At 31.7% G+C, this 22,392-nt stretch overlaps 1 protein-coding gene across 1 annotated transcript in view; it reads left to right on the plus strand.

Annotated features, from left to right (window-relative positions):
* Window positions 1-13,214, plus strand: part of LOC111637414 (WD repeat-containing protein 75-like) — a 43,657-nt gene extending 30,443 nt beyond the window's left edge. Inside the window, exons 8-20 of the mRNA XM_023382900.1 lie at window positions 2,326-2,414; window positions 2,482-2,637; window positions 2,715-2,911; window positions 2,984-3,168; window positions 7,594-7,751; window positions 7,814-8,000; window positions 8,073-8,164; window positions 11,888-11,974; window positions 12,163-12,317; window positions 12,389-12,442; window positions 12,535-12,672; window positions 12,787-12,872; window positions 12,953-13,214. Of these exons, the coding sequence (XP_023238668.1) occupies window positions 2,326-2,414; window positions 2,482-2,637; window positions 2,715-2,911; window positions 2,984-3,168; window positions 7,594-7,751; window positions 7,814-8,000; window positions 8,073-8,164; window positions 11,888-11,974; window positions 12,163-12,317; window positions 12,389-12,442; window positions 12,535-12,672; window positions 12,787-12,872; window positions 12,953-13,112 (1,744 nt within the window). The 3' untranslated portion in view covers window positions 13,113-13,214. The remainder of the gene's footprint in view (window positions 1-2,325; window positions 2,415-2,481; window positions 2,638-2,714; window positions 2,912-2,983; window positions 3,169-7,593; window positions 7,752-7,813; window positions 8,001-8,072; window positions 8,165-11,887; window positions 11,975-12,162; window positions 12,318-12,388; window positions 12,443-12,534; window positions 12,673-12,786; window positions 12,873-12,952) is intronic.
* Window positions 13,215-22,392: the final 9,178 nt, after the last annotated feature.

The raw sequence follows: 22,392 nt of genomic DNA on the forward strand, positions 1-22,392 counted from the left end.
CCTAAACAGGAGAGAGAAAATTGATACTCTTGAAGTTGAGCTGAAGGAAAAAAAGAAGAAGAAATGCAAAGGAAAATGAGGTGTAGAGTTTTTGAAGAAGCCAATAATAGACTACAAAACGCTGTTGAGAAAAACAACGTTGCTTGCCCATGGGCTATTGGAAGGTGCAAAGAAAATTCAATGTGATGAAGAAGAGAAAACAAGAGAAGTGCAGAAACCTCAGCATGACTTAAACAAAAGAAAAACTTTTTTAATTACAAATTTTTTTAACAAGAAATCAAAAAATGTACATTCAAGTAAATGGCATTTGAGATTTGGCATGTTATATGGAGACACATGCTGGTAGTTATGTTACTCTTCCATTTCTTTTGCTGTATAACAGTGGGAGCTCCATATGAAGCACATGAAAACTTAACGTAGGCCCATTCTGGCTTAATGCAGTCTTACTGGTCACTTTTCTGGAATATAAACTCAGCCTATTTTCATATTTAATTTTTTCAGTCCACTTAATAATCAATCTAATATCATACATGCACATATTGTATCAATAACATTGCATGTTTCTGTATTTTTTTTAATAACGTCTCTTTTAGTTCACTTTAACTTTATTAGCTATTTTAGCTTTTTTTCAGTGTGAACTCTCTTTTCTCACTTTTTTTCACTGCCATGACTGCTTTAAGCCCTGGTTATCTTTTTCTTTTACTTAAATTTAAATTTTATTTTGTTATATGTATATTATTTGCTAAGCCAAAAATAGCCACAATTATGCATTAAAAGAGCGCAGGTCCTATAAGAAGTTATACATACTTTGTTCACTGAAATTCAAATGACCTAGACCAGGGGTTGCCAACCCCTGGTCTAGGTCATTTGAATTTCAGTGGAATAAGTATGTATAACTTCTAATAGGTGATTTAACTATGCTTATATTGATATGTAGGGTTTTTTTGTCATCCATGTATATAAGATGATATAATATATATTGTGGAAGTGTTCCTAATATATTAGTATATTATTAGGAATGTATGTGGTGCCTTACAAGGCCATGCACACTGGGTGTTTAATGCCATTTGGTAAGAATTTAAAAAATTAAATAAAATTAATATACAAAAACCTATAACCTACTGATACTTTATAAAAATTAATAAACTGTTGTAAAAAATTTTTTAAAACTCATCTCTTTTAAAAACCCTGTTCATGGACCTGTTAATTACTTGGTCACAATCAATTTTGAAAGTATTATATATTATCATAACAGTCGAATTTAAAAAGACTTGTTTTTGTTTGAAAAAATATATTAAGGGAAGTGTCATTTTTATAATACAGGTACTCCTCACTTTATGACTGAGTTCCATTCCTTCGACTACGTCGTTAAGCAAATTGGTCAATAAGCGAGGAGCTTGCACCAGGAATATAGGATTGTTGTAAAATTATAAAAATTATGCAACAAACTTCAAATTTATTCATAAAAAGTCATGCATATGTACATGTTATCATTTGTTTATTTGGTTATCTGGATCTGTAGAGGGTTTTTTCCAGGTAAATGAGATGACAATGATGAAATAAAAGTTGTGCCTTCAAGGGCGGAGGTCTTTGATGTAACAGTAAAAAAGAAACTCGTAACTGGTTTGCGTTGTAATCATTTTTTTTTCTTGATAAATTTCTCTATAGCACTTTAAAAGTTCACTCATCCCATGTTCAACTTTATGTTAAAACGTTCAGTATTAGGATATATAGCCTCAAGTTCGAACATAGCCGCATTAATTTTGGAGAACACACCAGCTAACCCATGTACTGTGAATTTCTTCTTCACTTCTTTTGTCTTCTTCCTCTTCCAAAAACTGCATCGCTTCTAACTCTATTAAATCTTCATTTGTTAGCTCTCCATTGGCATAATCCACTAATTCAGCAATGTCTTCCACTTCAACATCTAAATTAAGTGCATTGGCAAGGCCTGCAATTGTTTAAATTACATCAAACTGACTAAAAAATCCATAGCAAGCCTATACTACGCTCAGTGAGCATGTCACCAATCGCCGCTGAGAAAGGGGATTTCACAAATTGCAGGTCGAAACTCGGTTGGTCGTAAGTGCAAGTGGTCTTTAAGCAGATAGGTCGTAAATTGAGGAGTACTTGTATGAGAAGTCTCATATTATAAAAATGATGGATGTAACACAATAGACAAGCAATTTTTGTAATTTTTTAATAAATTTATTTGATATTTAATCTTAATTTTTTAATCATTATTTTGCATTTATGATGAAACTTGCATATTATTTTTTTGATCAGAATTATTATTGTAAATGTTTAAAATTTTTATGCTGATAGGAATGATTTTTTGAAGTCAAATCAACCAAGCAGATCTGTATATCATTGGCATACATTACCAGTAGAAGATTTGGTTTTTTCCTTTGAAGGTAAATATTTTAAAATTTTAGTTTATTGCTTTAAACTTCATTTTAAAAAATTTAAATTCTTCATTAGGAAGTCATTTATACTCTGGAGGTGGGGAGTGTGTTCTAGTAAAATGGAAAATTGGAACAGATGTTCAGCATTTTCTTCCTCGTATGGGATATCCTATAAAATATATCACTGTTTCTGCTCATAATGCATATATAGCTTCTTCACATATTGATAATGGTTTTTATTTTTTCATTTTATGTTAAACATTAAGAATTTGTAACAGTTGTCATAAATGTCAAATTTTATTTTTATAGGAATTAATCTAATCAATAATCAAAACAAAATAGAACAAATATTCCAGGGTCTTACCCAGAACTGTATGTTTGGCTTGAATGAATATTCAGCATTAAATATTTTATTATATGATCCAAAGAATCATGCTCTAGTCTTAAAAGGAAAACCAGGATGTCTTCAGTTTTACAATCCAGATGAGGATCGTCATTTATTCAGTGTGAGTAATAAACCTTATAATTAATTTCAATTAGTTTTGTTATTTATGGTTTTTTTTCTTTTTATCACAAAGATTAATGTTACTGGTGAGAATTACATATCTAAAGACAGAGATGCAGATGTTATAAATACAATTATTGATACAGTAGATATTGATAGTGATGGAATGTGGTTAGCTACTGCTGAACATTGGGATGACACAGAATTAAGTCCACATATTAGATTAAAATTCTGGAAATTCATCGAAGAATCTCAAAAGTAAGTTTTTCAAACTTTTATATAAGAAAAGTTCTAATTGGTCATTGAACATGATGATCACTACCTCAATTTATGAACTTCTCTATGGGTCCTGCTCATTTTCTATTTATTTATATGCATGTTTCATGCTCTTTAACATATTTCTTGCTGATTCAATGGAAAATCATTCTTAGATCCAATTAAGTCTGGGAAAAGATTTATTTTGTGATTGTTTTGGCTAACTTCATATTTCAGTGATTACTCTTGCATTCAGTCAATTGGATGGATGAATGAAATAAGGCATGGACAATCTTCCAAGAAGGAATGCCTTCCAGGAGGACTTTCTACTGGAATATGACTCTGTTAAGGTGTTATACATGAAAAAAAGTCTGGAAAATTCCACATGACCAACGTGTTGATGAGATACAAACCCTTGATCAGTTATCAGTGTTTAGTGATGTAACACACCATTCAGTAGCCCAGAGATAACTTAATATAATGGTGTTACATAAAAACAGCAATATACTTAGTTGGTTGCCAGGCCTGGACTTCATAAAAAAGGTAAAACTAACACAAACAGATTAATTTGGAACAACAGTTAAAGTAAAAAATGTCCAAAATAATTGACTGTCAGTATAAAAAAAAAAACAAACATTTATTGAAAATTTTATGAGTTGACAAACTATGTACAGGAGATTAATAAAAAAAACATGGAATTAAATTAACAAAACAAAGTTATAAAATATCGGAACTAGAATTAATTCAAATCAAACACGAAACCAAAAACAAATGTTTGTAAATATTTTCCAACAATTGAAGAACTTAAATCTAGCTTAAAAATTAACTCTCTGCAAAAACTGAAAAAATAACTCAGACTAAATTACTAATAAACAACAAAAAAATTCTTATGATCTAAACTGCCTAACCGTCGCACCAAAAATGCCAGATCTTTTTCATCAAATTGAACTTGCTCTGGAACTTGCCTCACTTGTACTCAGAAGCTTCACCTTGTCATCTTCACTGTCACTAGAGTTATTTTTATACACTTTGGTGTGACGTCACAATTAACTATGCCACACCAATTAACTCATTTACATACTTATAAATTAGCAATTATTTTTTTCCTTTGCAATCTTTCAGTTATAATTGTCTTTCCAATCTTTCCAAAAAAAGTTTCTCTGACTCTTAAGAATCAGCAACAAAACTGAGATAAAATTCTTTAACTCTACTCAGAGATTGCTTAATCTGAGATGCTGTTGATAGATTGGCAGTGTTGGCATTATGATCATGTTTTCATCATGATAATGTTTTCATTATTTTAGAATTTTGTCTGGAAAGGTGTGAAGTTTTGTTTTATAAGCAAAATAAAACATCTCCAAAATAAATAATAATGATAACTAAATAAAAAAAATCATGAAAATAAAAGTGAACATTTGGACTTGACTTCTTACAGTGATTTCATCCACTTGGCCACTAGTAAGCTATTCAGTCATAAATATCATCAAAGGTTGAATAATTTCATTATCAAATGAGTGATATCTGCTCATTTTTTACATGTCCTTCACTTTGACATTTCCATTATTTCAAGTTGAAGAAGTCATTATGGAAGAAAAAATGAGTGTGTTGTGTGTGTATGTGTATACACAGACAACATGTAAGCTTGATAGTTATATTAATAAAAGCTAAATGTTTAAAGGCCAGATTAGATATATCAGGCTATATTTCTGTTACTATTATTGGCTATATTCTTCCAAACCTTCTATGGTATATTGTGAAAAAATTGCTAGGATTATGAAAAAACTATATGTGAAAAAACTAAAATTATTTTTGTCCAAGATTATACATTTCACTCATACTAATTTTGAATCCTTTAATTTCATTACACCACCAGAGAACCTGTTATATGTTCATTTGAGTTTGTACCATGTGAACCTTTCAACTTTATATTGCTACTACGGAAATTTTTTTCACAACAAAAGTGTAAAGCTGAATAATAACTACATCTAGCAGTCAAATTACCAATATTGTGAAAAATATTATTAGTTGAAGTTAACACAGTTTTAAAAAAGTTAAAAAAGTTGGCCAAGTTAATGTCTAAAATTCTTTACAGTTCTTACAGACTGGCAACTTAATTAGAAAAAAGATGGTGATGCCTTTTTCTAACATCCACTAGGCATGATAATTGCTTCTTGAAGCAAAAGTAATAACTTACTAACCTTGTATTTAACAAAACACTAACATGTGTGAGTTACTATGTTGCCACAACAATGTACACCATGTTGGTTGGTATATACTTGCAACCTCCAGTATTTTATTCAATAGTTATTCAAACTGTAAAGAGTATAAAATAATTTTAGTATGTAAAGTAAAACATGTAATAAATTTAATATTTTAACATCTTTGATGATATTCTATATCATCTAAAGTGAAGCCTATTATAACACAAATAGTCATATTACAAAACATAAAACATTTTTTATAAATATAAAGATCAAAATTTATTTGGAGCCTTATATAATTTGAAATATATTGAAATTTTTTTAAAGAAAAATAATAAATATAAACATGGCCGACGGTATTACATTTAATTAAATATAAAAATATAAAATTGCAACGTTTAACAATACTTTGTTTTCGTTTATTCATTTGTCGTTCGCTCCAGTTGACAGTCCACAATTTTAAACACAGAGGCGATATATTTTTTATATTTAATGAAATTTTTTTATAGTTTTCTGTACATCTAGAGATTATGATGTTTATTTGAGACCTCATTTGCTGAATTTGATTAATAGGAAGTGTGTAAACTAATTAATTTTGGAAATTATAAAGTTTATACATAATAATTGTCGGCTATTTTCTGTAGGTCTTCTATTGAGCTATCTTTTGATATATTCATCTTCTTTTATTTTTTCCTTACCAAGTGTGATGGGTTATCTGAAATTGTTTAATCCTAATTATTTTAGATAATTAAATGCTCTATTGCAACGGTGGGCAACCCCCGGCCCGCGGGCCAGTTACGGCCCGCGAAGAGTTTCTATCCGGCCCGCGAGATGTTTAGAAGAAATTATAAATAAATATTTTTCGATGTAATTCGTCTAGTTTAAATTGAATATTATTTTCTGAAGTGTTGCGGCAGCAATGACAGGAAAAAATAAGGGAGTCATTTCTTTATTCAAACAAAAAATGGGAGAACAGAATTTTTCTAAATTATTTATATCTCATCGCATCATCCATCAAGAAAATCTATGTGCAAAAGCTATGCAATTAGAAAATGTAATGTCTGTCGTATCCAACTACATAGTGCTGTTTTTATTGTGTTTAAAGTCACTTAGATTTTACAAATAGGTGAGCCGTTCACAGCCCGGCACACGCATTTGTAAAATCTAAGTGACTCATACAACATGGAATTCATATAAAACGGAATAATCAACAGTGTTATAGGGGGGTCGACTGTAGTAATTAATTTCTTTTTATTTATTTATTTATTTATTTCATATTTGCAGACTAAAAATTTACAGGTCACAAGGTGTCAATTAACTACTATGGCCCGCGGAAAAAACGTAAAATTTATTCTGGACCATGTTATAAAAAAGGTTGCCCACCCTTGCTCTATTGTATATAGATATATTACTTTTTCACTATCTTAAAATCTGTTTTTTTTTTCTTTGTTTTTTCTTGGACTGTATGGGGTCATAGTTATCAATATTTGTTTTGCTGGAAAAAAATATTGCTTGTCTGAAAATACAACAGAATATTTTCTTAACATTTTTATGAAGAGAACAACATTTCTATTGAAAAATTTGAATAACTTCTTAATTCTTTTACTTTAGATTTTATTGTGAAGAGTTATTAGAATATAATATTTATATTATTTGAAAATAATACTGTATAAGTTTATTCTGTGTTTAAAATATTTTATGCAGCTTAATTATTATTAAAATTACACTGATAGTTTAAAATCTTTGATGATAAGAATTTTCTGGTCATTGAATTTTTTTATTTGTCAGAACTGGAGTAAAGTTTCTACAGTTCATATGTAATAATGATTAATTTAAAAAAGAAATTTTTATTATTTAAGTAACAAAATTTTTTAAAATTAAATGTAAAAATAATATATGCTTTATACTTTTTAGAAGCTAGATTGAAGCTATTTTTGTTTTTTATTTAGCTTAAATGAAAATGGAATTGCTAGTCTGCAGATAAGATTTTTAAGCAAACATGCAATTTTGTGCAAGTGTTTTAGATATGTGTTTCATTAATAAAATTCATAATTAGCATTGAAGTAATGATAAGTTATTGTTCAGTCGTATTACCAATAATTTTATATATATATATATATACTGTATATTTTTTTTTTTTTTTAATTTGAAGAGAGCCATTTCTAGAATTAATTTAATAGATTCTATCAGAATGGCACATGAGTTTAATTAAAATATTTTTTTTTAGATATCAACTTAACACTAATATATTTCTTCCACATAAGAAAAGAGTAAAATCAATAAAGTTTCGACCTAAGACTGAATTTCCAACTCCTTTGGCAGTGACAATTAGTGAGGATAACTTTTTTAAGTTATGGTCTGTTTTCACAGATGAAGATGATGATGGTAAGAATTATTTATTTAAGACTTTCATACTATTATATTTAATTAAAATATTTTTAATTTAGAGGACAAAGAAACGTGGAACTGTTTTTATGAAGATGATTATGCTAACCTGGTTCCCACCTGTGCCGAATTTTCAGAGGATGGTTCAATGTTGGCTGTGGCTTTTGAGTACATAATTACCCTCTGGGATTCAGAAACAAATAAGCATCTGAAAAATCTTTATATGTTGGGTGAAGATAGAACTATTCGGTAAATAATATTTTTAGTCAAAATTTCATTTTTATTCTGATGTGATATTAAATCATTTTGGAATATTTACAGTGAGATGGCATTTGGTAGAGATACATGTAGTCACCTGTTGGTATGTGTATCTAAAGAATGTATAGAAGTATGGAACTTGTTAACTTTAAAAGGTGAGAAATATTTCTATTAAGATTTATAAATTTTAAATCAACTATATTATATAAATTTAAATTTATACAAAATCAATTAGATATTAGTTTGGTTGATGACAATATATTTGAAATGAGTGCTTAATAATTCGTAAAAAAACACACAGAATTGGATAACTTATATAAAACCTACAAAATCAAAAATCCAGCAAGAAAAACTTAAGAATTTAATGGTAAACAAACATTTTCAGTTGCATTGAGTAACCATCTTCAGGTTACAAAGGATGTTTGGAAATGGAACATGGAATGAAATGTTATTTTTAAATTACAAAAGAATCAATGTCTGATTTAATATTGGTGAACACTTTGTTTCATAAGTTAGAACAACAATATTCGATCTCAAATAAACTCAAGATTTGTGACAGGATGGTATTATCTCTAATTAATAGCCAAGTTAATCCTGCTTACTTTATAAATTTCTAGCTTTAGAAGATGTTTGAGTTGGGAAAACTCTCTTGAATGGTGAATGAATTGTGCCCTGTCTGTGTCCTTGTATGTCATCTTCCAAAAAATTTCCATGGATGTGTGTGTTGGCATCTATTTTGCTTAATATCTCAGGATGGGTGAAGATAAAGAAACAAAATTTGGCACAGTAGTTTGTATATAAGGGGCATTAATGCTATTAAATTTTTGGTGTGAAAGGTCAAGAGAATGGAGAAATAGAGGGTGGTCACATGTTATATCTTGTGAGGGATCAGACATAAAGATTTTACTTGTTAGCATTTACAGTGTTTTATAAAACTCAGTAAGAGAAGAATGCCTCAATTTCAAATATTGTGAGAAGATATCAACTGCTTGGCATGTAAAGTACTATATTAGTTTTCTCCGACTTTCTACAACGATTATCGACACGACTGTGTGCCGGAAATAGCCGTTACCTAACGGGTACTTTACGCGGATTCGCGTTAGTGTGCCAGGTCTGGACTTTAAGCGTGCACCGAATTAAATAATGACAAAGTTTGTCAATAACAAATCAAATATTTGATAAATATTCTAGTAATAACTATATGGACTGTTTATTTTGAAAGTGGTGTAAGTCCATTTTTTCTTCTTTCGAGATATTTAAACATTTGCATTTTAGTTGATTCAAAAATATAAACAAAGTGTACTAAGTTTGACAATGTTTCTATGACTTTAGAAATATGTAAGTTGATTGCATAAAGACTTCTATGTGAATTTATCCAAACTAATATATTCTTTCTGGGCCATAAATGGACTTACACCACTTTCATAATTACTAAACTGTAAAATTCATTAAATTTCTATTATGTAAAACTCAATGTCACTTGAAACACATTGCGTTTTATTCTGATTTTGTTCATATATAATAACAAGAAATAAAATAGTATTGTTTATTCTGAACATTAAAAATATTTACTTATTGTTAAACTATTTTATGATAAATTTATCATTATTATGAGCTTACCATTAGACACTGCTTTTCATTTAGATTCATTACATGGATTTTTTTCTAGTCCATCAAATTGTACATTTGTTGGTAATATTTACAGTTTTACTCTTCTGTTGTAAGGGGCTGTCTTTAAATGATGTCCACACTGAAAGGGAGGGAGGGGTTAAGACAAGTTGGACAAGGAGGGTTGAGTATTAGTGGACATCCATTTATTTCATTAAATTTTATACAATATGCATTTTATTATATTTATTTCAAAGTTTCTTGTATGTTTCATTTCTACTTATGGTATCTATCATTCATAAAGTGATGAAGGTTTTAACAGGGATAGAGTTATGTTGGACATCCATAGAGGGAAAGGGGTTACAAAAACTTGGACAAACTGGGACAAGAGGGGAAAGTAAAAATTTCCAGAAAAATGCACATGTAATTTATGGATAGCCCAAGTGCTTAGACTGTAGAAAATGGACTTACACCACTTTCAAAATCAATGGTTATGCAATGTCATTTACCGATAAATTTTCAATTCATCAAAGCTTATGGTTATTTTAAAATGTTAAGTGTAAATTGTTTATAAATAAAAAGTTCACACTAAATTGTATGTATATTATGTGTTTTCTCAATTTTTTCCAAAAATGGACTTACACCACTTTCAAAATAAACGGTCCATATACAAAATTTAGTAAAAATCAAGTAACAATTTATTCAATGAAAATCAATAAGAATCAACCTGACAAAACTCAAATCAATCTATTTTCTAACTTAATTCTATTCCCCTTTGGAATTCGACAAAATTTCAAAGACTTAATGTATATACAATAATTCTTATGAATTAAAGATCCTAATCGTCACCTCAATATACTAGGAACCCTTTTCCTCAACTCTCAAGACTTTCTCTAATCTTCGATCCACAAATCGAATAACTTCAAAATCGCCTTGGAACTATTTTATCTTATCGGACCTTTCTCTCGTTTGCTGCTACGAAGCTCACCAAAGCTCGTTGCTAACAGAAGCTCACCTCTCTCTCTCTCTCGTTTGCTGCTACGAAGCTCGTTGCTAACAGAAGCTCACCTCGTCCATCTTCACTTGAGGTTTGGAGTTTATACTGTGAGATGGCATCACAATTCTGAGTGCAATCACTCCCCTCATTTACATACTTATTTGCTAACGATAAACTTTTTCTATTTGTCTGGCAGCCTATTTTCCGGCAATACTTGCTAACCTTTTACATTATTCTTTTTGACAATTTTTCGGGATGTTTTTATTCTTTAAGGTTTAGCAAGGTCATAAGTTATGCTTGTGGGGTCTTCCCCCCTTTTCTCGGTGCGGACTTACTTTTTACCGCTCAGGAGTGCGAGTTTTTCCTACAGCACTTTTCTCTAGTCGGTGAGTTGGTTTCTCTTCTATTTTTAAGTTTCTAAGGTGAATGGTGAGGAAACCTTCGTCCTAACAAAACATAAGCCCCAAACAAAAATATAATAAAAAGCAAAAATAAAAGTAAATAAAAATAATGCTCGGACTTGGTTTCTTACAGGCAATCTTTTTATGATGAATCAAGAACAATTCAGAAAAATAGAGTTTTTAATTAAAGAAAATTTATATTATTTATAACACAAACTAACCCTTTCATTTTAATTTTTACAAAACCACACATCTTAATATAATTTGTTCAGGACATGTGAATTTTAAAGTTGTTCCAAAGTTTAAATTTTTTAATATTTATATTGAAACTTACATTCTGAAAATAGAGCATATTAATACATCATCTGATGCAAGTCCATTTAAAGGTTGAAAATGTTCTATGTATTAAAATTGTTTACTGGTTTGAAAATAAGGTTGTTTTTATGTTTGTCTCATTCAGTATTGTGTGAGTAGTACTTTTAAAATATAATAAAATTTAAATGCATAAGGATTTTTAGTGACTGTGAAGAACATGTTCTAATACATGAGAAATAGAGCAACAATGTCAATTGAAAAGTTGTAAAAGATAGCAAAATAAGTAATTTTAGCTATTGTATTCTTTAGTCTTGAATGGCACTCTGTAAAAACAGAGTGCCATTCAAGACTGTTTCAAGCTTTCAAAACATGAGTGATGTTGTCATACAAGAATAATTTTTTGGTTTAAAATTAATGTTGCTACTGATAAATTATATTTATACTCAAAATGGATGAATAGAAATTAGAAAAAATATAGCAATGTAATCAATATGTGAGAATAATTTATTTTTAATGTGATGGAAATTCTATCAATAAAATTTTATTTTTCAATATAGTAACTTTGGAAATTCGGATACAAGCTTTCTGTTTGACAACTGATCCAGAATCTAGTATAATGACTGTTTTTGACAAAAATAAAAAATGTAAGTTTGTTTACTTTTTTCTTGTTTAATTAAAACCATACCTTTTATATTGAGGGAAAAAGAACAGGTATCTTCTTTTTCCTCAAAATAAAGAATACCATAAAAATACAAAATATTTGAAATTTTATTTTAAGAATTGAACAAATTGATATAAAATAAACTTACTGTGGAATGTAAACTTTCCATAGTGTTTGTCTTTACGCCAGACAATCCAAAGCCAATATACACCCATAAAAATGCATATACTGAAACAGTTACCAATTCAACATTTTTTCCCCGGAAAACTGAACAGGAGGAAGGATGGCAGAAATATTCTCAGTTGTATTATATGAATGAAAAACAAGTGAGTAATGAAAGTTATTTGATTGACATGATTTGAAAAAGTTCTGATAGTCTATTCATTGATTTTTCTAGGAGTTGATCATGCTAGCTGAGGAAACTGAATCTAAACAAAACTTGCCGATATGGGTAATTGATTGATTCTTTGTCTTTTTTTATAATTTAAACTAAAATTTTTAATTTCACTTTTCTGAAGTATTTTATTATTTATTGAACAATAGAATTCTGAACAGTTCTATTATCAACCCAACACTCCATTTGCAAGATTGATGGCAGAGCATCAGGCACATGGACCAGTGCAACACAAAATGCCTAATTTTAACCAGGATGGCACTTTGGGAGTAGATGTACTAACTATGGTAAGTTCAATTTTGGATTGTTAATTTCATACATTGCTTTCTTTATATCTTATACATCTAATAATTATTAATATAGAAAGAATGTATATATAACATTATTATTATAATTTTTAGATTAAAAATACTCCTACATATCTCTTGCCACCTTTAAGCACATTTGCTGAGGAATATCTCTCATCAACACTTATTCCATTAAAACGGTAATTTAATATTTTTATGATTTAGTTGATTTGTCAATCACATTATCATAATAACTGAATTGTTTGTTAAAATAATATAGGGATGAAGCTAATACTAAAGATGAGTCAGAACCAGACATGGATCGTGATGCTGAATTACAGGATTCTAAGGAAAATAATTGCATGGAAATAGATAATGTTTCACAGCAGATTGATTTAAAAGCTATTTTAGAAGAAAATTATGACTGGTTGGATGTTTGAGATTGTGACTAAGGTTTTTAATTGTAAAAAATCAATGGCATTTTGTACAAATTGAATTGTTTCATAATCATCTCATTAAATTATTCACATTTCACATTAAAAGTTGTTACTTTATTTTTGGCAAAATTTTCATTTATTCAAACATTTACATTTAGTTGTACCATATTTCAAATTGATTTGAGATTCCTGTTATCATTGATATCAATTCAATGTATTTTTTGTTTTCTTTTATTCTAGAAATTTATTCAAATTTCTTGCTTTTCCACTTTAAAGCAAAGTACTGTATATATTAATTAAGAATTAAAAAAAATTAGAAAAAATTTGATTTATCACAAATAAATCACACAAAAAGTTCACTTAATTCATCATAATTTTGAATTTAATGAAATTAGAAAAGTACTAATTTAATTTGTTAGAAAATCAATTTGTTATCAGGAAATATCTGAGAAAACAGTCCCAGCATAGTTTTCTACTATAAACAGTTGTTCTAATTTTCACTTTCTGCTTAAACTGTTAGAAAAGTCTTGTTGCCTTGTATTTTAATTTTAAAAGTTTTATAAACATACCTAATTCTGTTTTTACATACTTTTTTTTTAAAACAATTTTGATTTAATACAATTTTTAAAAACAAAAAGTTTTCTTTTTACATGAGTTGTTTTATTGAAATATAAAAAAATGTATAATTTTATATGAATTAACATAATTTTTCACAAAACACATTTTTTATAAAAAATCAAGTGATTTGCATATAAAAAATTCAAATTAAAGAAAGTCTTTATCAGCTAACAAATCATTTTGTCAAGTATGATCTTATTGAAGAATGAGTTTTAAAGTTTCAACTTGATTTGAAATTGTTAATGTTGTCTTATAGAGAATTATATAAAGGTCTAGCCACAATATGAACCAAGCCATTAATAATTGAATTTGTTCATAACATCAGCGCCACAGGACATTACTGTTAATGTTCAGGAGTTTACAGAAAGAACTTCAACTGTGGATGAAGAACACAATAACCAAAGCATTTATAGTGTTAGCAATCATGTGCAAACATACACATTTATTGACAGAAAGTGACAGTGAATAAAATCTTATGTATAACTGGCATTACATTTTTTCCCAAATTTTATGTTTATTAATTCTTTACGTGTTTTCTTTTTCAAATGAAATTTATGTTCCTATTTTTATTTATGTGCATACAATACATTTTTATTTATATACATTATATTATATAATGTTTATGAAATAAAATTTGATAACATGCAAAAAAATAAGATTCTAACAAAATTTTTCATATGGATTATTTCATTATTTTTGTTGATTTCTTAGGTTTATAATCTTCTAATTTTCCATATATACAATGTATTTTTTTACATGAAATGTTTGGGAAACTATCTATCATAAAGTACAGAATTGGGTGTATATTATTTTATTATTAGTATAAGATTAATAATAATACTGTACTTTTAATACCTAACTTTTTTACTAAATTAATTAAACAAGGATATAAGACTAAATTAAATAGATCTTAAAAGTAAAATATTTTAACTGGATTATTTTTTTTATGAAAGGCAGCATGTTTTTACTTTTATTTTAAAAGCATTCCTTCTAATTTTGAATAAAGAATATTTAACTAGAGGTGCTGATGATTTTTCTTCTTACTGCCCTGTGGTCACTAAGCAGGTATTTATATCAAGTTCATTGTGGTGTTACCAGATCCACAATGGACAGCCAGATGGTGGGGAAATCTAGTACAGGATAAACTAAAATTTCCCCTGAAAATCTTGTGGGTTTTTTCTTTACCCAACTTGATTTGTTTTCATATCTTCCAGAGCAGTAGGCTGATGGCCAAGCAGTTAAAGATATCCTTAACTGCTTGGCCATCAGGTTGTCCAATGTATGATATTAAAAATATTATCTTGATTGTTTTCAATGACTTTACTAATAGCAGCATTTAATTTCTCAACATGAGAAGATTCAAGTGTCGCTAATTTCAAAATGAAAATTGGGAAAATTTGTTGGATTCATGTTGACAGACTTTCAAATAACTTTTTTTGCTGTGTTTTCCAATGAATGTTTTGAATTTAAAGTGAGATATGAAACACATTAATTATTATTATTTTATGATTCTTAAAAATACCACCGATTTTGTATATTTATATGTTTGATTTACATTGTTATATTTTACGTTCTAATTATTTAAAACTTTTTAAAAAAATTTTTGAAAACTTGTGTTCTGGACATTCCAATTTGGGATATAACGTTGACCTGAGGCAATCTTGTTTAAGATCGAAAACGTTCGTCAAGTTTTTTGCATTAAATTTCGCTACTGGATGTTAAAGGTTTTGTTGATTGTGCTTTGTAATTTTGAATCTCGATAAAAATACGCATCAACGAGAAATTATTTATTGTCACATGGTCACAATGCTGGGCTGCATTTTTAATCAATTTAATTTAAAATATATGCTCTCCACCTCAAATTAGTAGTGGTTTCCCTGTAAATTATACTTTTCCTTTAACAATAGGGTCGTGCCAGTCATCTGTTAACTGCTTTCAGGGGGAAAGAGTTTTAAATTGAAATAACATGCCTTTTGGTATGCATCAGAAGTTTGTATACAGTTAATCCCTCACTTCTGCCCCTTTGCTTACCATATCTGGGCCGTGTTCAGTAACGCAGAACACCTAAGTTAGAATTCTGAGTGGCTTAGTGGGCGGAGCTAAGAATGTTCCGAGCATCATTGAACGATTATTCTTAGACAACTAAGCAAAATGGTGGACTAAGTTAAAATCATGATTGCAACAATTGTCGCAAACGAACTGGTCGAAAAGGATGAAGTAATCAATACAATTTTTCAAATGAAAGCTGCGTCAGATCGTGATGAAATTAATGAAACAATTATTAATTGTAATCAACGAAATGGGTCGTTATTTTCCGTTAAAATGTATTTGGAATTTGTTATACCGACGTATGATAATTTTACATTTCGAAGTCATTTTAGAATAAGAGAATAACTTTTTGATAGTTATAATAAGATATGTTTAGTCCAACACGAGCATCAATCTTGCAAATCGTACAAGACAAGACAGAAACAATGACGTCACTAGTAGAAGTTACATAAAGTAAACGCACCCATAAGTAAAAGAAGCTGACTGAACTAGCGGTGGGAGGAGTCAAACAGTAGCTAGAAACGAGTTCAACATCGCAGCATAACTAGACTTAGCAAGAATTCTGCGTTACTGAACACGGCCCTGGTCTCGGATTTCACCTATCAGACTTCGTTCTTATTATTTACAGATTAAGGACAGACGGACGGACGACAATGGGAATTTATAGGTCTACAATTTTTTCAAATTGCAGCCCAACAGTGACGTTATAATACGTCTTACAATTTTAGTACCACATATGTTTGTTAAGTTATGGCAGCGCAACACTTGGGCGATCTGTCTACGGGAGATGTCTTCCGGGAGGTCTTTTTAAAGGTAACTGCCCCCACTGATCTATGTGCCTTCTGCAACACTGAAGATAACGCTAAACACTTTGTTTGAATGTCCTATGCTGGATGCAGAACGTTTTGAAAGTAGAACTATTGTGCAGGCTAACAATATCCAATGGACTTGCACTTGTGACATCCTAATAAATATTAAAACTGTGTATTACTATTTCAAGCAACTTGTAAACAAATACCACGTCTTGAGAAGCTCTGCTGTGAATCCGACTGCTAACTAGTAACTTTGTCCTGCATATACCACTGTGTATCCTGCGTTTTAAAACTCAATTTTACCTTGTAAATCTATCATTGTACATATCGGAATTTTGTATATTACTTATATTAATATGTGACTTTCTATATGTATTTGCTATGTATACTCTGCTTGTGCTTCACCAAAGCAGACGCGCACCCCTTCTTGAATAATGTATCCCATTAATACTGTCGCGACTCTTCTATTTTATTATCTGTATTGTAATCAACCGCTTGTCTAAAATATCTGTATCATATTTCATATTGTGTATTTGTACTCATCACCTAGTTTTGCCTCGCGGTGCTAGATATATACTCAATTCTGTACCTAATAAATTGTATTGTATTGGATTGCCCAGAGTGGTGGGCTATTGGTGATTCTGAACAATATATACAGTATATATCTTTGAGCCTAACATATATACTGTTTTTTTTTCTTTGAGCGAAAAAAACGTCCACAACGCGTTGTGGTTTCTTTAAACCATCCAAAACGCGAAATTCGCGTCGTGGCTTTTATGATATTTAACCACTAGCCGTTGCGGTAATTAAGAAAAACCATAACACGTCCTGAACGTTAGCTGATGCAACCGCGATACGACGGATAGGTTGAAATTGGTTCGAATGTTTTAGTTAGGGTGCCTGATGTTGATAGGAGATGTGCAGCTCCCAAAAATGTTTTAGCTGTTGTTACGAGCATTAATCCATCAGGTCTCTATCAGTTAGGAAACAAGGAAAGTCTTCTTGATCGACTTTATGCTCGTAATAAATTTACAATTTCTGAAAGTAACTTTATTAACATTCAGGACGTACCCTCAACTTCACACTTCGCTCAGCATCCACGTTAACATCTGGAAGTAAGCAAGGGTTTATAATGTGTCACTGTAAAAGATACTGTATTGATTAAAAATGCAACTCGAAATATCACAGTAATAGTTCTTGTAAGAATAAATAACTCTGCAACATTCTTGATTCTCATAAAAAAGACTGATTTATTAATAAAAGTTCCTGACAAAGTAATTATTTTTAGTAAAAAGTTGTTTGAAAATGTTGACATCTCGAGCACCGCAACAGATTTTCATGAATGATTAAATTTTTTAAAAAGTAACCAAGTGTGTGTGAATAATTTGTGAACAGTAAAGGTGGTGAATAATTTTGTTACCTAATTATATAAGATGATTGAAGTTACACAAATCATAATGAAAAGGAAAGTTTATTTTTTTTATCGTAACCTCGGTTATTAGTTAACATCCAGAACTTATGGTGGCATTTAAATTTAACCATAATAAATCCGTCGCACAGGGGTTTTTAACTTTAGCAGATAATTTTTTATGTCATCGTGTAGAGTACATCAAGCACCTACCAGTACATGTAGTACTGGTATCTTTAGCACTTTTAAGCAAAACAAATGTGTATTTTTCTCCATACATTTTTATTTCTTTGAAATTTTTTTAAGTATGAAAATTAAATTTCTAGGAAAACCTGTAGAACTAATGTTGTTCAGCATTAAAAATTGTAAATAAAAATGTTTCCAGGCTAAAACCCATATTTTAAAGTTACAAACTACTGTGCATCGTATCATCCTCTATCGCGGTTGCATCAGCTAACGTACAAACGCGTTATGGCTTCTTAATCACCGCAACGCGTAGTGGTAAAAGCCACGACGCGAATTTCGCTTTGTGGATGATTTAAAGATACCACAACGCATTGTGGACGTTTTTTCGGTCAATAGGGAGGTTGCAGCCGAAGATCAAACGTTAAACTTGTACGGCAAGCAAAAGTACAAGTTTGACGTTTGAACTTGAAGTAAAACACGTTGCGCCACACGTTCACGTCACGCACATGACTCATGGGATACTATTGAAAAATACGAAAACGTTTAACAATGAAGAATTAACTTACCAGCGAAGGTAAATAAACAAATTAAACTATTTTAAAGTATTTATAGGATGTTTCTTCTTCTTGTGTCGATTCTGGCCATCTTTGGACCACGTACAAACAACTAATTATGACTTGCTTTTCCCTCTTCCCTTCCCTTTGTTCTTCTTCCTTTCTTTCCAATATCTCTTCATTCTCTCGCGCTGCTGTTGTCTTTGCTCCTGAGTGAAAAGTCTTCCACGTCTGTTATTTTCCTTTTCCTGAAAACCCTTGAAGTTCTTTATTTTGTTTCTAAACCTTTCCCTGTTCTGGATATCTTTTTCAGATATGCCCATTTCTGCCATGTCTTTTTGAGTGTCATTGATCCATTGATTCTTATTCTTTTGGTTGTTGAAATATGTAAAAATTTGTTTTGTTATCCTATTTTCCCCCATTCTCTTTATATGTTCCAAGAAGCTTACTCGCCTTCTTCGAATTGTATCCGAGAGTCTTGGGATTTTTTGATAAAGCTCTTTATTGCTCCTTAGCATGTAGTTACCATGTTCATCTATTTTTGGCCCCAGAATTTTTCGAAGGATCTTCCTCTCTTTTTTCTCCATATTTTCTATTTCCCCCATTTTAAGAGTTAGCAATACTTTCTGCTGCATAAAGTGCTCGAGGTTTTATCACTGTGTTATAATGTTTAATTTTTGCATTGATGGAGATTGATTTCTTGTTGTAAATGTCTTTGGAAAGTTGATAGATAATTTCCAACTTTCGTGTCCTGGTATAATTTGCCGCTTTAGACAACCCATTTGTTTCAATAATTTTTCCAAGATATTTAAATTTTGATACTTTGTTAATTTCTCCAAAATCCGTTTTTAGTGATTTTGGGGCACCAGAAATATTTGTTATGTACTCTGTTTTGGACGTAGATATTTGTAAGCCTGCTTTCTTCGCAATTTTCCCTAGGAGGTTAATTTGGGTTATGGCTGAGTTCATATCCTTAGCCAAGGCCGCGAAATCATCTGCAAAAGCCAAGCCATTGATTTTTACTCCTTTGTGTTTGGTTCCTAATTTAATTTGATTATTTATCCCAGCTTCTTGTAATGCTTTTTCCCATTCTTGAATTATCTTTTCTAGCACACAGTTAAAGAGTATGGGTGAGAATCCATCTCCTTGCCGAACTCCAGTTTTGATTTCGAATGGCTCAGAAATTTCCCCAATGAATTTTACTTTAGATTTAGTATTTGTAAGGGACTGTTTGATTAAATTTATCAGCTTATCATCTACACCAAATTAATTAAGTGTAGCGAACAAGGTTGGTCTATCAATGGAATCATATGCTTTTTTAAAATCTACAAAAGTGACAATATAGTTGCGTTTTGTCATGGTATAATGCCTAATTATAAATTTTAGACTGAAGATTTGTTCCATGTATGACCTTTTTTTACGGTTTGTCATTCAATCCTACTGATGTTTTGAACTAACATTAAGCAGTCAAACATGAACAGTAACAAAAACACTTTATTAGAAAGGTCAGAACTGTGACCGACATCCTCGGGCAACACCCGGACAAAACCAACGAACTTTCGCGCCTTTTTCGACGTTGCCAGCCACTCTTCTTAGCAAGTGTTGCCAGACAGTGTTCGGGATCTCTGGCGCTGGCGGCCACATCTACTCCCCCACCAGTGTCTGGGACACGAAACGAACGGGAAACGATACATGTCGGCCAGAACGTGTGGTAGTTTGTCGCGTTGGGGCTCGATTTTCTGTGGTATGTTTAGTCGTCGCTGGTCTTGGCATTGGAGACGTTGGGGATAACTGGTCCGACTCGCTCGCTGCGAGAATAAAAGCCGGTTTCAGGCGATCAATAGAAACTACAGTTTATTTTCCCTTTACGCATAGAGTGAATGTCTTGCTTCCGCGTGACACGACTTCGTAGGGTCCATCGTATGGAGGCTGCAAGGGCTTCCGTACAGCATCATTGCGGAGAAATACGTGGGAACACGACTGCAGTTCTTTGTGGATAAATGGGTTGCGATAGGAGTGGTGCACCACAGGCACTGGTTTTAAGTTCGCCATCATCGTTCTGAGTTTTTCGACGAAAGAACATGGATTGATGTCCTGAGAACCTGGGACGAAAAATTCTCCAGGCAATCGGAGGCTGGTACCATAGAGCATCTCAGCTGCAGTAGTGTTGGAGTCTTCACGAAGCGCAGTTAGCAATCCTAACAAGACTGTAGGCAGTACTTCCGTCCACCTTTCAGTAGAGTGACACTTGATGGCAGTTTTAAGTGAACGATGAAAGCGTTCAACAATGCCATTCGCAATTGGGTGGTATGCTGTTGTCCTAACTCTTTTGGCACCAAGAAGTTGAGTGAGGGATTTGAATAGGCTAGATTCAAATTGACGTTCTTGGTCAGATGTTATTTGGGCAGGCACTCCAAAGCGAGATATCCAACCTGAATATAAGGCTGAAGCTACTGTTTCAGCCGCTATATCTGGCAATGGGATTGCCTCAGGCCAACGAGAAAATCTATCGATGATTGTGAGGCAGTATGTTGAGCCGTTGGAAGGTGGCAATGGACCAACAATATCAATATGAATGTTTAAAAATCTAGCGTCTGGAATAGGAAAGGTTCCCAAAGGGCTAGCGACATGTCTCTGGATTTTCAACCGCTGACAAGAAATACAGGTGCGAGACCATGTCTGGCAGTCTTTACTGATGGACGGCCAAACAAATTTTGCTTTTACCAATCTGGTTGAGCCTGGATGGATTACACCTGGATGGGACAGGTTATGGACAGTGTTGAAAGCAGTGCGACGATAATTAGGCGGAATGTATGGACGGATGCGACCTGTCGATACATCACAGTAAATTTCGACATCACTATCAGGAAGTTTAAACTTCTTAAGTACAAGTGATGATTCACTTGAAGTCAGGAGAGACTGGAGCTCAGGATCTTGCTGCTGGTCTTTTCAATCTTGCTATAATCTATAGATGGGTTACTAATGATTCAATACGGGAGAGAGCATCAGCTGGAACATTATCGATTCCCTTTATGTGTCTGATGTCTGTCGAGAATTGTCCTATAAAGTCGAAATGTCTCAACTGATGGGGGTGTACACTTGTCGTGTCGTTGCTGGAAGGCAAACGTTAATGGTTTGTGGTCTGTGTAAATGGTGAACTGTCGCGCTTCCAGCATAAACCGGAAATGTTTCACAGCCAAATACACAGCCAGAAGTTCTCGGTCGTATGCAGAATACTGACGCTGAGAGTTACTCAGCTTGCGGCTGGAGACCTTGTGCTGTAACTTGATGAAGGGCAGCGCCCACAGCAGAATCAGATGCATCGACGTGAAGTGCAAGGGTAGCACTTGGTGAAGGATGGTGTAGTAAGGTGGCTTCTGCTAATTGTGATTTACATGACTCAAATGCCTGAATCGAATTATCAGTCCATTTAATCTCACGTTGGTCGTTTTTCTTTGCTCCTTTAAGTAGGTCGTGCAAAGGAGCTTGGTGATGGGCCGCATGGGGTAGGAACCGACGATAGAAGTTCAAGATGCCCAAGAACCTTCTCAGTTGTTTGAGGGTCTGTGGTCGCTTCTGTTGAGTTACGGCAGATACACGTTCTGGAAGTGGCATAATGCCGTGGGGAGACACCATGTATCCTAAGAATGATACAT

The sequence above is a fragment of the Centruroides sculpturatus genome, unplaced genomic scaffold, assembly GCF_000671375.1.
Source record: "Centruroides sculpturatus isolate CEXI.00-Female unplaced genomic scaffold, Cexi_2.0 scaffold172, whole genome shotgun sequence".
NCBI lineage: Eukaryota > Metazoa > Arthropoda > Arachnida > Scorpiones > Buthidae > Centruroides > Centruroides sculpturatus.